The sequence below is a fragment of the Falco peregrinus genome, chromosome 8 (assembly GCF_023634155.1).
Source record: "Falco peregrinus isolate bFalPer1 chromosome 8, bFalPer1.pri, whole genome shotgun sequence".
NCBI classification, from domain to species: Eukaryota; Metazoa; Chordata; class Aves; order Falconiformes; family Falconidae; genus Falco; species Falco peregrinus.
In genome coordinates, this window is record NC_073728.1 from 44,666,678 (window position 1) to 44,680,145 (window position 13,468).

The window sequence follows — 13,468 nt, forward strand, 5'->3', positions numbered from 1 at the left end:
CCTCACACTCAAAAGAAAAAAAAAGGGGGAAAAAAAGCAAGGAAGCATTAGCATAACCCTGTAGTGTGTGCTTTCGGCCAGATGCCACAAATCAGCTAAGTGGGACTAAAAACAATTAATCCCTTGCGGAGAGGATGAAATCATTGCTTAGCATAAAACATGTGGATTGTCAGAATGTGTTGACATGGCAGCAAATGCCTGGATCTTGCGATAGGATGCTAACCCGACTGTTTCCACCCTGAAAGGACATGGTGAGCCCTCAGCTCTCAGGTGGCCTGGCTGCTGCCGGTGCAGCACAGCACCAACTCCCCGTCATCTAAGGGGTTTTGTTTACATGGCTCTGAAAGGAAGACTTCTTCAGTACTCACAGAACAAAGAGCAAACTTCAGCTGTGCAGATCAACCCATGCAGAACAGACAAGCACTTAGATCCATTACTGGATTGTAAGTAGTTGATGCTGTTGAGTTTAAATATCCCTATGGTGGAACATCTTGCTGCATTCAGATAATGGCCATCTCCTGCACTGTTTGGCAGTCATCAGGAGAGGAATTTGGTTGGATCCCCTGAGATGCATATGCTTGGTTGACTGTAAACAAACCTATTTATGCAGATGCTCCTCAGCCTGGCAAGCTGCTCGGAGAATATGGGGGCTTTTGTCCATAAAATTTTATAGTTTGTAACTTCTAAACCCACCTATGTGAGAACAATGAAGGTATCTCATTATTGGCTGTTCACAGCAAGTGGCCATCGTGGCAAACAAAGCCCTTTTAGAGGACATGAAGAGATGGTCCCTAAGTATGGTTTGATGGAGCGAAGGATAGCAGGATGAGTGTGAAGCCATCCTTCAGGTATTGCAAAACTGGCCTGTTGCCCAGTCCTTTGGTGGCCTGCCCCACACCTGGGAGGTGGCACCCACTGGACCTCAGTTCCAGTCTCTGTATGAAGCTGTTCTTTGAACCATGCTCCAGTGTCTTCCCTGGGCAGAAGCCACAGGTGTTCTTCAGGAAGAAGGAAGAACTGAACTGTGCATTGACTGTGCTGATAGATGGAAGTATGGGCCAGCTCTGCAACCATCCTGCAAGAGATGAGAGTGGGGGCTGTCACTGATAGGATGTAGGTGTGATACCATCCTTTAAAGGTCTGTTGGTTTCTAGATGTGGAGGAAGAGAAAGGCCAGCTTGGCTTCTCACTTGAAGCTTCACCAAGAAGAAAAGGGGCTGTGACAGGGGTTGTCTAAGGGCAGCAGAATCACTTGACATTCACAGGGTGATGGGCTTGATACCTACTATGACTGCAGAAGTCCTGTGTGCCTGACATGGGTGCTGTGACAAGGAAGAGTTATACATGAGGTGGAGAGAAGTTTTCCATTCCTCATCTGCGAGTGACTTCCCATGGGCAGCATTAAGGAATGTTGTATTGTAGCAGGGAAATGTTTTAAAGCATCTAATTTATTAATTATTTAAAGTTTGCCTTCATCTCTTTCAGGATGCTTTCTGGAGCATCATCATAGCCCTGGGAGCTGGTGGGATTCCTTCCTGTTCCACTGAGACCTGGCTGGAGTTTAAAAACCTGGGATGCCTGCTCTCTGTGGCATAGCTGGAGACTATCGGCTCAAGAATGTCGTCCCATCTCAGTGTCTTGGGATTTTGCTGAAGGGGTGCTTAATTTACAACCTCTTGGGCCATAAGCCAGACCCTTACTGTGGAGGCAACATCTCTTTACTTTACCCTGCAAGATGCCATGGGAAAAACTCTATAAAGGTACTGGGTCTCTTGATACTCTGGTTTCTCACAGTGCAAAAGAAGCACCTGAGTCTACTCTGGCATGGCATCTGCAAGGAAATAGTTTCACTTTTATGAGGCAATTCCTTGAAGAGTAAGAGAGGGTGGCATTTGCTGGGCTGACTCTTGGTGTAAGAGAAAGGGACATTTTTGTGCCCCAGTCCCAGAGGGGTGATGGCAGCTGTCTTCCCTGGCAGCTCCCCCAGCACCTCAGGTGTGTTTGGTTCAGACATGGGTTCTAAGGATGTCTGCTGCTTGTACGCTTTTAAATCAGAAAGTCCCAACTGGGGCTGTGCAAGCCCCGCGGTGGATGGGACAAGGAGAGGAGTTGGCTGGATCAGGCCAGGAGGAGGAGAAAACCCTGGCTCCCCCAAATTCTTCTGCTGGGAAGAGCAGGAATTGCCTGGAGCCAATGAGAAATGCACCCAGCACAGCAAGAAGTCCTTCTCCCTCCGCAGGGACCCTTAGGGTCGTTTCAAGCTCTCACAGTGTTTCTAGATAGAGGAGCTGGTTTGCTTTTTTTGGTTAAGCTGAGGATATTGATTACAGGAATATTTTTGGAACTTATTAAAAAGAGAATTATAGACCAGCCCTGGCATGATTGAGATAAAGTGATGTGTGAATGTGCAGGAAACATGAACATCCTTTTGATAATTATATTCAATTAATTGTTTTACAGCTGCTCAGCAAATACTGTGTGGTAGAGTGGGGAAGACACAGTGCTCTAATCCCACAAGTTTGGATGGAGCAGGTAGGAGATGATAGTGTGCGGAGCACATGGTTTGTGTTATAAAGGAAAACCATTTACAAATTCGGAGCATTAGCAAACTGGCTTTGCTAGCGAGTTGTGGGATAGTCTGCAGCCAGCACAGTGGCTGCAGCCCTTGTTTTTCTGAAACCAGTGCTGGGGTCTGGAAAGGGAAGGGGGTCCACCATGTGTGAGGGACACCCTGTGCTGCACTGAGGGTGAGGTGGGAGAGAGGGTTATTTCTGCATCTCAGTAAGAAAGGCCGGACAACAAATGGCTTAATAATATAGTTGTTTTAATAAGATAGAATAAAAAAAAGGGCTGTATAATAGCTTGAAGGACCAGAAAGGAGGAACTTCTCCCCAGGGAAGGGCTATGTGCAGCACTGTGGGAAAATCCATCCTGGGTCCATCTGATGCTGCACAAATGCAGGTTGTCTAACATCTGAAGGGGCGCAAGATTTACTCACTCTTGGTATTTTTTTTTACTCTACCTTATTAAAACAGTTACTTTATCAAGCCACTTGCTGTCGGAACTTCCTCACTGAGACCAGAGAGACCCTTGTACCACCTCCATCCCCCCGTCCAGCCCAGCCCTGCCTTGGGAAGAAGCAGGGAGAGTGAGTCCCTGAGGAAGGGTGTGTGTGAGGGGCTTGGCAGGGGGCTTGCAGAGGACTGCTCCCCCCAGATCTGGGCCACAGCTCCCTGTGGGCTCTGGCTTCTGCTAGCTCTCTAGCTGTCCCCAGCCTGGGGAAGTGGGAGGGATGTGTGGGAGCCCTGCTCTGAAGGGGCTGTGGGAACCTTACTCAGGTCCTCATCACCTCCCTGCATGAAAAAGTTGTGACTCCTACAAGGGGAACAGGCATGGATTAAATGCTGCATGTTGTGTCACAGGCAGCCAGAATTTTCCCCTCAGTCAGAGGCTGAGAAGCAGCTTTGCCAGACTGGTTAGAGCTCATATATTCCAGAGTCACAGGATCCTGGAAGGCGTAGTGGGATAGGAGCCCTGGGATGCTCCTGGGTAGTGCCTGCTTGCACCATGACTGTCACCAGCACAGGGTCAGGATGACCACAGCCTTATTGGGCTTAGCTTCATTAACCCCCACTGATGGAGGACCCCTGCCCCATGCTGTGGTCTCTCCTAGGCATACACCACCTCCTGGGAAAGAAAAATCATCTGGATGTCCAGCCTAAGCATCCCAAGCTGCACTATAGGGCCATTGCCCCTTGTGACATGTCCCACCAAGGGAAGTTTGGCTCTGTTGCCTTTGTAACTGCCCTTCAGGTAGCTTTTGGCCACCATTAATTCAGTGCTTAGCTTCCTCTCAGCCAGACTAAATGAGACCACCTCCTAACATCCCTCCTTTTAGTCCCTGTGTCCCCAGCCCAACAAGCATGTACATGTGATCCTTTATTACCAACATTTCACAAGAGGGCAGAGCAGGCAGTCACCGTATCCCCTGGGCCAGGTAAGTGGTGGTGATGTCTATACTCCATCACTCCTGTAATAAGCAGAGACTCCCACTGAAGCCTCTCTCTTAGCAGAGCTGGCCCGTCAGCCTTCCCAGACAATGATTTTTGGATAAGGAAATACAATTGTTGTCCCTGACTCTGCAGGGTTAATCTCAGTGCAGGTGCATGTGGTGCTGCTGCCTGTGTCCTCAGCTCTAACCAGGACTTGCACAGCAAAGGGCTGAGGAGGGAGCTGCAGACCAGGAAAGACTGTGGCCATCACTGCAGATATGTTGGGGAAAATCGTGAAGTGCCTGTGGAGGGAGAATCCGGCAGACACTAGTGGGTGCCCACAGATCACACAGACGAGATGCAGCAGATGAGCTGCCTTGCTGTATTTGTAATCTTCCACTGCTGTTGAACAGGGAGGAGAGGGAGCTGAAAATGGAGCTGAAAATTGAAACTTGAGGATCAGATGCTTGGAGGTGCTTAGGAGCCTGATTCAGCCCATCGCTCCCCAGTGAAGCAGGAGCTTATGTGCCTCTTGCTGTCAAGCTCAGCACAAAGTGAGACTTCCATGCTCCACCTTGGAGCAAAAATAATTTTCATTAACTCATTGAGAAAAGGGGATGGACATAAGGGCACAAATGCAACGTACAGGATTACAGAGTGATATGAAGAAAGAGGGAGGAGAAGGAAAAACAACTTGGTCTTTGTTTTTTAATTTGCATCCCTTTAACTGGCTGAAGGAGTGCTGGGTGAGGACAGTGGTGGTGTCATGATGTGCCCCTCTGGGTAGGATCCAGTGGTCCCTTCCTGGACATCACAGCAGGGAGGTTGCATTCAAGACCTTACTACCTAAAAGCTTGATGCCCTGGGTTGGATAGTGCCAGGTGGCTCCAGCCTGGCCCCCCAGCAGGTGCAGGACAAGAGGCTGGTGTGCAGGGAACCATTGAGACCTGTCCTGCAGAGAGGAGATGCAGCTGGGGAACTAACAGGTGAGCCAACCAACAGTTTGTGGGGCAGAGAGAGAGTCCAAAGACCTGTCTGCACCAAGGGGTGTGGGATCACTTTATGCTTTTATGACCACCACTGGTTTTTACCTTTGCAATGGTATATGATGTCTGGCAATAGTTGGCTGCTTCAACTGTTGTATTTTTCATGGTGATTTGGAGATTTTGCTCTTCATTTTTCTTCTTCTCAAGACTTCTTTACAGTTCTTCCCAACAGAGGCAATCCTGACCCAGGATATGAATGTAGCAACACATAATTTATACGGACTTTATCTGTGATGAGAACTTGGAGGTGGATGGACATACCAGGTGCATGGATATAATTGTAATAGTTATTTAATGCACAGTGGGGTGTAAGGAGGTTATGTAGAGAGAAGGAAAGCGAGACAGAAAAATCAGAGAGGCTGGCAGAGTAATCCAGTCCTGGGGGAGAGCCTCTGCGATGGAGGGTGTCTCTTACTGGACCCTGGAGACTGGGGGCTGCAGTGAGCGGGAGCTGAAGATACACTCTCATGTGGGGAGCATTGTCTCCACCAGTACCATTTTACACCCACATGTCATCTTTCTAGTGACACATCACAGTGCTTGGCCAACACTGCCCTTCTGGGGGACAAGAAGTGTTGCCACCATCAACTTTGTGCTGGTATCTGTGTCTGCAGGTCACACAAGAGGAATCCTCTGGCCCCAGGCAGGGTGAACAGTGATGACAGAGCAATTGCTCTTCAGAGGCAGGTTCCCCTCTGTCTCCTCCATCCTGACTGGTGCGAAACCCTCTCAAAGCATGTCTAAGCAATAGAGTGTGTGAGAGGTGCAATAAGCCAAGGCTGAATAGGCATTCCATCAGAATGATCAACGTGCAAAATTTGGGTTCTAAGGCATGGGCTGAAACATCTGATTGGAAGGCTGGGAGGAAAAAGGAAAGGCTGAATTGTTTATACTTTGTTTTCATTCATCATTGCTGCTTGTGTGGGTGGACAAAGAGTGAATGAGTTTCTTGGGGAGGGCAGCAAATGAAAAAGGCACACATTTCCTCGAAAGATGAGTGGCTTTTTTTCTTCCTTGCACCTAGGTTAATATGCCACAAAGGGGCTGGAGGGAGCCCTAGTAGCTTCTCTACTGTGTGAAAGAAACCACTTGCTCTTGATTTTTCTTCCCTTTGATTGCCATGTGCCAAGAGAGAGAAAGTTCTTCAGGAGTGGTTTCATCCCTCTAGTGAAGTACTGGTTTGTGTCCCAACAGCAAATGTGCCCAACTTTTCTTTGGATTGTTGAGTGTCTCATGAAAAGACAGTAGGATGATGCTCTCGCAACACAGGGAAGGAGGGCTAGCTGGATCAGATCTCCACGCCACAATCGTCTCTTTCTGGGAAAGGCAGCGCTGGTGCCTGCAGCTACACCCCCCAGTTCTGCCTTCCCCTTCTGGCCCTGTTCTGGAGAGCGACATTAATGGGCAGGAGATGTGGGAGCACAGCAGGGTGGGGGTAAGCTGAGGAAACTGCTGAGACCATGGCAGCATTGCTGGCGGAGGACTCCTGAGACGGGTCTTCGTCTTCTTTGCTGCAGCCATGCTGATTATTGGAGCCTTTGGCATGCCAGTGGAATAGGAGATTTCGGAGGTCTCTCTCCATCCCAGTCCTTACCTACCTGGAAGGACTTCCAGATACAGTTTATTTTGACCATGGTCCTGCTTAGTCAGTCTCCAGATTGGAGTCTCAAATTGAATGCTAGGCTTTGTTTTTTCCATGTAATTTCTGAGTTCCTCATTTGTCATCTGCCTTTCTCATTTCACCCAAGGCTGTGGCAGTGTCTCCCTGGTGCCCAGAGTCTGGTATGTCCTGGTGAAGGGCTGGCTCCTGCCCTGTGCAGTAGGTACTAATGTTCTTCGTGGGCTACATGTCCCCTGTTGCTGGACAGCCCCAAGCTGAACAAGTCAAAGCCTTGCAGAGAAGACACTGAGGTGGGAAGAAAATATCTGCCCTAGATTGGTTGGTGTTCGGGCATATTTCTAAGCCTTTGTAAAACACCTGACTGTTGCAGGGAAGAAATACTCCACAGGAAAGGATAACTACGTTCCTTTGTCTGGGGTGTGCGTGGGTGTCTCCTGAGTCTACTGTTTTCACACCAGCAGGGCTCCAGGATGTGTGTGGGGGGCAAGGATAGACCTGGTTGTGGGAAGGGTTGTGGGAGATGGAGGGACATGCTTGTGATGCATGCATACTTCTGAGGCTCACCTGAAGCAAGGAAGAGGTTAGCACAGCCCCATGCTGGATAGCACCAGCCCATCCAAAATACCCTGGGGTGGCAAGGTAGATGCTGTGTTCCTCGTCATACCAAAAGCTCCATTTCTTTGATGGGACTTACCCACACTGGAACTTCAGGAGCCTGTCTTCAGCCAGTGTGTAGGAAGCTGAAGAACTACAACCTGTGGAAGATGCTGAAGACTTGCATCCTGCCTGCCTGTGCTGTTTGGGGTCAATATCTTTTCTTGCAGAAAAGCTGCAGGGTTCTCTGAGGTGTGGAGGGACACTGCCCTTTGTGGCATCCCTTGGGACACTGCCGTTTGTAGCATCTGTCACCAGGCAGGGCTCTGTGCCAGGAGCTCCCTTGGCAGAGAGAAGGAGAGACCTGAGAAGCGCTTTGTTTTGCAGGCATCCCTGGGAAACTGCAGGAGCAAAATTCAAGGAGGTAAATGAAAAATCAGACTCCAAAGCAGTTGTCTGAGGGTAGAAACCTCAGATGGTGCTGCTGAGCTCTTGGGGTCCTCCAGGCAGGGTGGGATCTGGGCTGAGCTCACATGCTCCATCTCCCTTTCAAGGTGGCAAATATGATGGGATTTTGCAGCAGGGAGGTAGGGGAGAGAGGGCTTTGGAGAAATTAAAGCAGTCAGGGGATGAAACGGTTCCTTTCTGAAACAATGGCCCTGCATGAGGGATCTAGCTTGTGCCTGAATGCAGACTGAACTGACTTTGGTGGCTGATAAAGGGAAAATATGGAAGATGAAGAAATAAAAACCCAGAAGGGAAGGGGTATGGATGGGTCAGAGACACAAACAATCAAGAGCAGCTGCACTGAGATGGTGCAGAAAGGTCTGGCTTCTGGCTGATAACAAACACAAAGCCTCTTTACTGAAAGGCACAGTGGATTTTGCAGAAGAGAGGAGAAGCTGGGAAGTGTTTAAATTTGCCACAGTTTTGACCATTCTTAAACAGGGTGAAAATCTGAAAATACATGTCAGCCTTGAGACTAAGCAAGGATGGTGTCAGCTAACAACCGTGGTGATGAAGCTGGGGAAAACTCTTTCTGAGACAAAATCGGTAGCAGAAGAGGTCCCAAAGATATGTGATAGCTGGTGATAGAGACAGTGAAATGGGGATAGGGGTCCTTACCCTGAGGAACAGACATGGGAGCTGCAGAAAATGCATATATAAGCAAAGGGTGAGATTTAAAATGTTCTATTTGGCAAAATGGCTTTGGGGGCCAAAGGTTTTTGTCCACCTCCCTGTGCAGATAAAATCAGTGCAAGTCCTTGACCTACAACAAGGCACAGCCCTTGACCCCCAGCACACTTGCTCTTCTGAGGTCTTTCTAGAAAGCTTTGAAAAGAGCATTGTGCCAAGGAGGCCTCACGGTGATCCATGGTACAGCCCAGATACAAAGAAAGACCCTGCGGAGATCACTGCCCAAGCCACAAGGCAATGCAAAGCCTGGCGGGAGATGTTAGAACATGATGTGACTCTATCACCAACCCATGGGCACACTAGAGGTAAGCCATCACTCTTAACTGTGCACTGCCCTGTCAGCAAAATCCCATTAGTAAAACCACACCACCTCCTGCCTGGCTTTGTTGGATATCCTCAGTGGATATGAAAGTACACACAGCATTCCCCCAGGAGAAATATCTTCCAGCCCTGGGGGATGAATTAGGACCTTTTCCCTCCAGCTGTCGCTTGGGGACCTGTAGTGAACTCAAGCATGACTTGCCAGTAAGGATCAGCTGTTGGACACCAGCACATTGAAGAAGTCCTTTGGCCCCTTGCTGGTCTTCACCTGAATAAAAAGAACCTCTCCTAGAGCCCACAAAACCTGCAGGGTGCAACAAGCAGGGTGAGGGAAGGGATCCCTCCCCTCTGCGTGGCATTTGGAATTCCCAGCCGGAGGTTGGGTTCAGATTGGGACTTTCCAGTGCTACTGAAGGACTTTGACAGACTGGAATGCGTGCAGCAGAGGTCAGGGGCAGGGGACCAGGACGTATGAAAAAAGTCTCACTGGGCTGGCTTTCTTCAGCCTGGAGGGGATCTTGGTGCTGCCAGCGCCTGGGAGAGAGAGTAGAGGGGCAGAACCCCACAGATGGAGGGGGGGCAGGAGGCCACAGGCACAAGGTGGAACACAGGGAATTTCCATTAGCAATAAGGAAAAGCTTTTTTCACCCTGAAGGTAGTCAAAGCTGGACCAGGTTCACCAGGGAGGTTCAACCCCAAGCTAGGCACGACGTGGAGTGGCCTAACCCAGCCAGGCCTGCTGTGAGCAAGGACTTGGACCATAGACCTTCTGAGATCCCTGTCAACCTCAGTTATTCTGCTGTTTTGTGAACAAGGGTTGAGTCTTTGCAAGGCAATTGAAGAGAGATATTTTAGAAAGTATGTTATTTAGGCTCCATTGTCTCAAAACCAGTGTTCATATTGGCCTTGCCTTATTCATTTTGTATGTCAAAATGCCCAAGGACCTGCAGAAAAGAATGATTTTCCATTTATATGGGACAAGCAGCAGGGAAGGGGGGAAGAGATTTAGTCCTAAGCCATTTCCCAAGTGATAACAGGAGTGCCAGCATCTCTGGCGATGAAGACTAGCTGTCTTCACAAGAGCTAGGCTGAACAGCAGAAAAAATGCTGCTAAAAGGAGATGTGGCCAGCGCCTTTTTATGAGGCTGCATCCTAGACTCCAAAATGTCCCGGAGACAGGGAAAAACCTCGCTTTTCAAAATTGCCCTGGAGGCCTCACAGGTATCGTGTGTTGAATTTCTCTCAGCTGATCAAACCACTGTGGTCCAACCGGGATCTCAACCTGCAAACAGGGAGAAGACAAGGATTAGCAACTCAAATGCCTGGGCATTAAGCTATCTTTTCTGGTGAGGGGAAAGGCAGAGCAGGAGACCTCCAGATCTCAAGTTATACTATCAGGTATCTCCTTCATTCTCAGGCAAAATGTGTGCTGCTGTCTGAGCAAAACATCAGGAAAAGGGGGATTTCCACAGAGATTTGTGTCAAAAGCAGAGAGTAGTCAGTCAGGTGGTTTCCCTTCTCCTCCTCCAAGCAGCCTCCTGAATCCAAAATACCGTTCTTCCCTCTGCCACTGGAAACACTTCTGGTCCCTCCTGCCTCTCTGCCTGTGTTCCTCTGCAGTTTTGCACAGTCACCGAACAGGGGAAAAGGGAAAGCTTTCAAAACATCTGAAAGCAGAAAACCACAGACAATCACAGCTAGCCTGAGAAAACATATGCAAGAAATGCTCCCCAAGCCCTGCTGTTAACATACTGCTGCTTCCAATGCATCACAGTCCTGCAATGGCAGAGCTGTTCAGGGAGCTGTTAGCCTACCTGGAGAGGGGGAAAGCAGTTGTCCTGGCTGGCAGTGCAGAGCCACGACTGCTCCGGGGCTGCGGAGCTCTGTATGTGTGTGCGCTGGGGCTGTGTCACCGTGTGCCAGTGGTGGGACAATGCTGGCTCCTGCCCTGGGCAGTAGAGCCAGGGCAACATGAGGAAAGGCAGTGCCTGGTGCCTGTGCTGGGCAGAGCAGCTCTGCTCCCTTCCCATTTTGCCTGGTGATGCTGGCTGCACTGTGTTAAATGGAGAGCAAACCCTGATCCTGCCATCTGTGTTCCTCTGCTCTCACCGATGTGATCCGAGACCTGTCTCTTGTCAGCTTTCAGGGTGTACTGAGGGGTTCCCTTGAGGCTATAAAGCCAGTGGGGTGGGGGCTGTGCCTCCATTGAAACACAGGCAGGGCTTTGCAACCCTGCTACAAGGTGTGCCCCAACCCATTGCCTCAGCGAAGGCTAAGCCCAGCCTTCCTGCCTCCAGGTCACCTCCATCGCAGTGGGACTATGGCCGCTCCCCTTCAACGCAGAATCTAGTGCGACAACAGATACAAAATCCTCTGCTGCTAATTTAGCATCTCAGATCCCTTCTATGCTGTGCCATCTGGGCAGTGAGGCTTTGTGAGTACAGATGCTTCAGGGTCAGCTTTGAAAGTAAACCCAAATAAGCCACTTTTTGGAGATTAAACTGACTCCTCCTGGAAACCACTGTAGGGGAAGAGCACTTGTTTATTAAAAAGAGACAGCAGGGATCAGGGCATGAAAGGAGGCTTTGTGTCCTCACCTATTACCTTACTCCATTTGTCTCTATGTTAATGCCTTTTCCTCAGGTGTGCAGGGAATCTCAGGCACAAACCTCCCAGCTCCACAGAAACCTCGGGCAGAGAGAAACCTCCTGGCTCTTGGGCCCTGCGTAGCTCAGGGGGGCTGTGTCACTTGCAGCCGCCCCCGAATGAATGCATCTCTGGTGGCATCTTGGCGGGTGTGTGCGTGCGTGTGTCTGTGAATGCCTGGGGGCCTGGCCAGCCCCATGGCCGAGACGGAGGCAACCCCATCGGTCTCCATCCCCGGGGACCCCCAGACCCTGCAGGGGCAGTAGCCCGGGACGCAGGGATCCCCTTTGCTGCAGCGGGCATCCCCGGGGGGAGGGGGGGGGGGGGAAAGGGGAGTCCCCGGGGCAGGGAACCATCATTTCGGGGAGGGAGGGCGGGGGTCAGCATCCCGGGGGAAGGGGCGGCGGTGAGCGCATCCCACCTCCCTCGCTCGGAGGAGGACCCGCGCGGCTCCGCGCCGCGCCGCGTCGTGCCGCTCCGCTCCGCCCCGCCGCGCCCGCCGCGCCGCAGCCCCGCAGCCCGGCCGCCGCAGGGCCGGCGGGCAGCGAGCGGCAGCCGGCGGCATGAGGCGCGACCCGGCGCCCGGCTTCTCCATGCTGCTTTTCGGCGTTTCCCTTGCCTGCTACTCGCCCAGCCTTAAGTCGGTGCAGGACCAGGCGTACACGGCGGCGGTGGTGCTGGAGGGCAAGGTGCAGTCCGTAGGCCCCCCCGCCGGCGGCGGCAATGACAGCCGCGGAGCCGCCGGGCCCGCCGGGGGGGTTTTGGTCAAGGTGCTCGACCTGTGGCCCCTCAACAGTGGCGGGCTGCAGCGGGAGCAGCTCATCAGCGTGGGCTCCAAGGCGCCCTGCTTCAAAGTGAAGCGCAACCACCGCTACATCTTCTTCCTGGAGCCCACCGAGGAGCCGCTCGTCTTCCGCACCGCCTTCGCCCCACTCGACACCAGCGGCAAGAACCTCAAGCGGGACGTGGCGCGGATCCTCTGCGCCGACTGCGGTACGGGCCGCGCCGCGCAGGTGGGGGGCGGCGGCCGGGGAGGGTCGGCGGGACGCGGTGATGGAGCGGGGGGCGCCGGCCCGCGGCAGCCGCGGGGCGACAGGGCAGTACCCTGGGGGCCGGGGGCCGCCCGGCGGTCGCGTCGCCCCCCTCCCCCCCCCCGCCCCCGCCTCAGCCCCGACCGGCACGGGGAGCCGCGCCCGCACCGGGGGCGACGCGCTCCGCCGGGCCCAGCCGCCGCAGCCGCGCTCCACCCCGGCCCCGGGGCCGCCGCTCGCCCGGCCCGAGGTGCCGGCCTGGTCTCGGTCCCGCGGCGCTATCGCAGCCGCGCAGCCCCGGGGCCCGCGCCGGGCGGGCCCGCAGCCCTCGGTCGCGGCGCTTTCCCGGTGCCTCCGCTCGGGAGCTACTCCCCGCCGCCCGCCCGGGGGGTGGCCCGCAGCCCCGGCCCGGCGAGGGGCTGCCGGCATGCGGCGTGCTCCGCTAGCCCTGCGCGCCCGCGGCGGCCCGGCGCGGCTGCGGGCGCGGGGAGGGGCTCTGCCCGCGGGGTGCGGGGCCTGCGGCAGGTGCCGGCCCTCCGGCCGTGCCCGGAGTGCCGCCGAGCTTCGTCTCCGGCAAAGCCCCGGCCCCGCCAACGCCGCCAAGTTGGTTCTTTTGTTCGCCCCGCGCGTTCAGACGCCCCCGCCGCGGCACCCGCGCGCTGCCGCCGCCGCCCGCGTACGCGCCGTTATGAAATGACTTCAACAGGGGAGCGCCGGCCGGAGCGTCCCCCCTTCGTGCCTGCCTTTTCCCTGCTGTCCTCCGGCAGGGCGAACGCTTGCCGTGGGCTGGGCAGCGGGGCGACCGGGCGGGGACGACGACTGCGTTTTCGCGGGGTCAGGGTCTGCGCGTGCGGCAGCGCGAGGCCGCCCTGGGCCGGGGGCGCGCTCGGCCCCGCTGCCCGGAGCGGGCCGGTGCTGCCGGGGGGCGCCGCGCCACCAGAAATGGGTTAGAATCTCGCACGTGAGGTGGGTTACCAGGCGACACGGGGTGTATCTCCAGGGGATCCAGGTTCCCCACTC

At 53.5% G+C, this 13,468-nt stretch overlaps 1 protein-coding gene across 4 annotated transcripts in view; it reads left to right on the forward strand.

Annotated features, from left to right (window-relative positions):
* Positions 1-11,907: 11,907 nt before the first annotated feature.
* NRG2 (neuregulin 2) overlaps positions 11,908-13,468 on the forward strand; it is a 165,848-nt gene continuing 164,287 nt past the window's right edge. For all 4 annotated transcript variants that reach the window (XM_055812352.1, XM_055812351.1, XM_055812353.1 and 1 more), the window contains exon 1: positions 11,908-12,410. In XM_055812352.1, the coding sequence (XP_055668327.1) occupies positions 11,981-12,410 (430 nt within the window). In that variant the 5' untranslated portion in view covers positions 11,908-11,980. The remainder of the gene's footprint in view (positions 12,411-13,468) is intronic.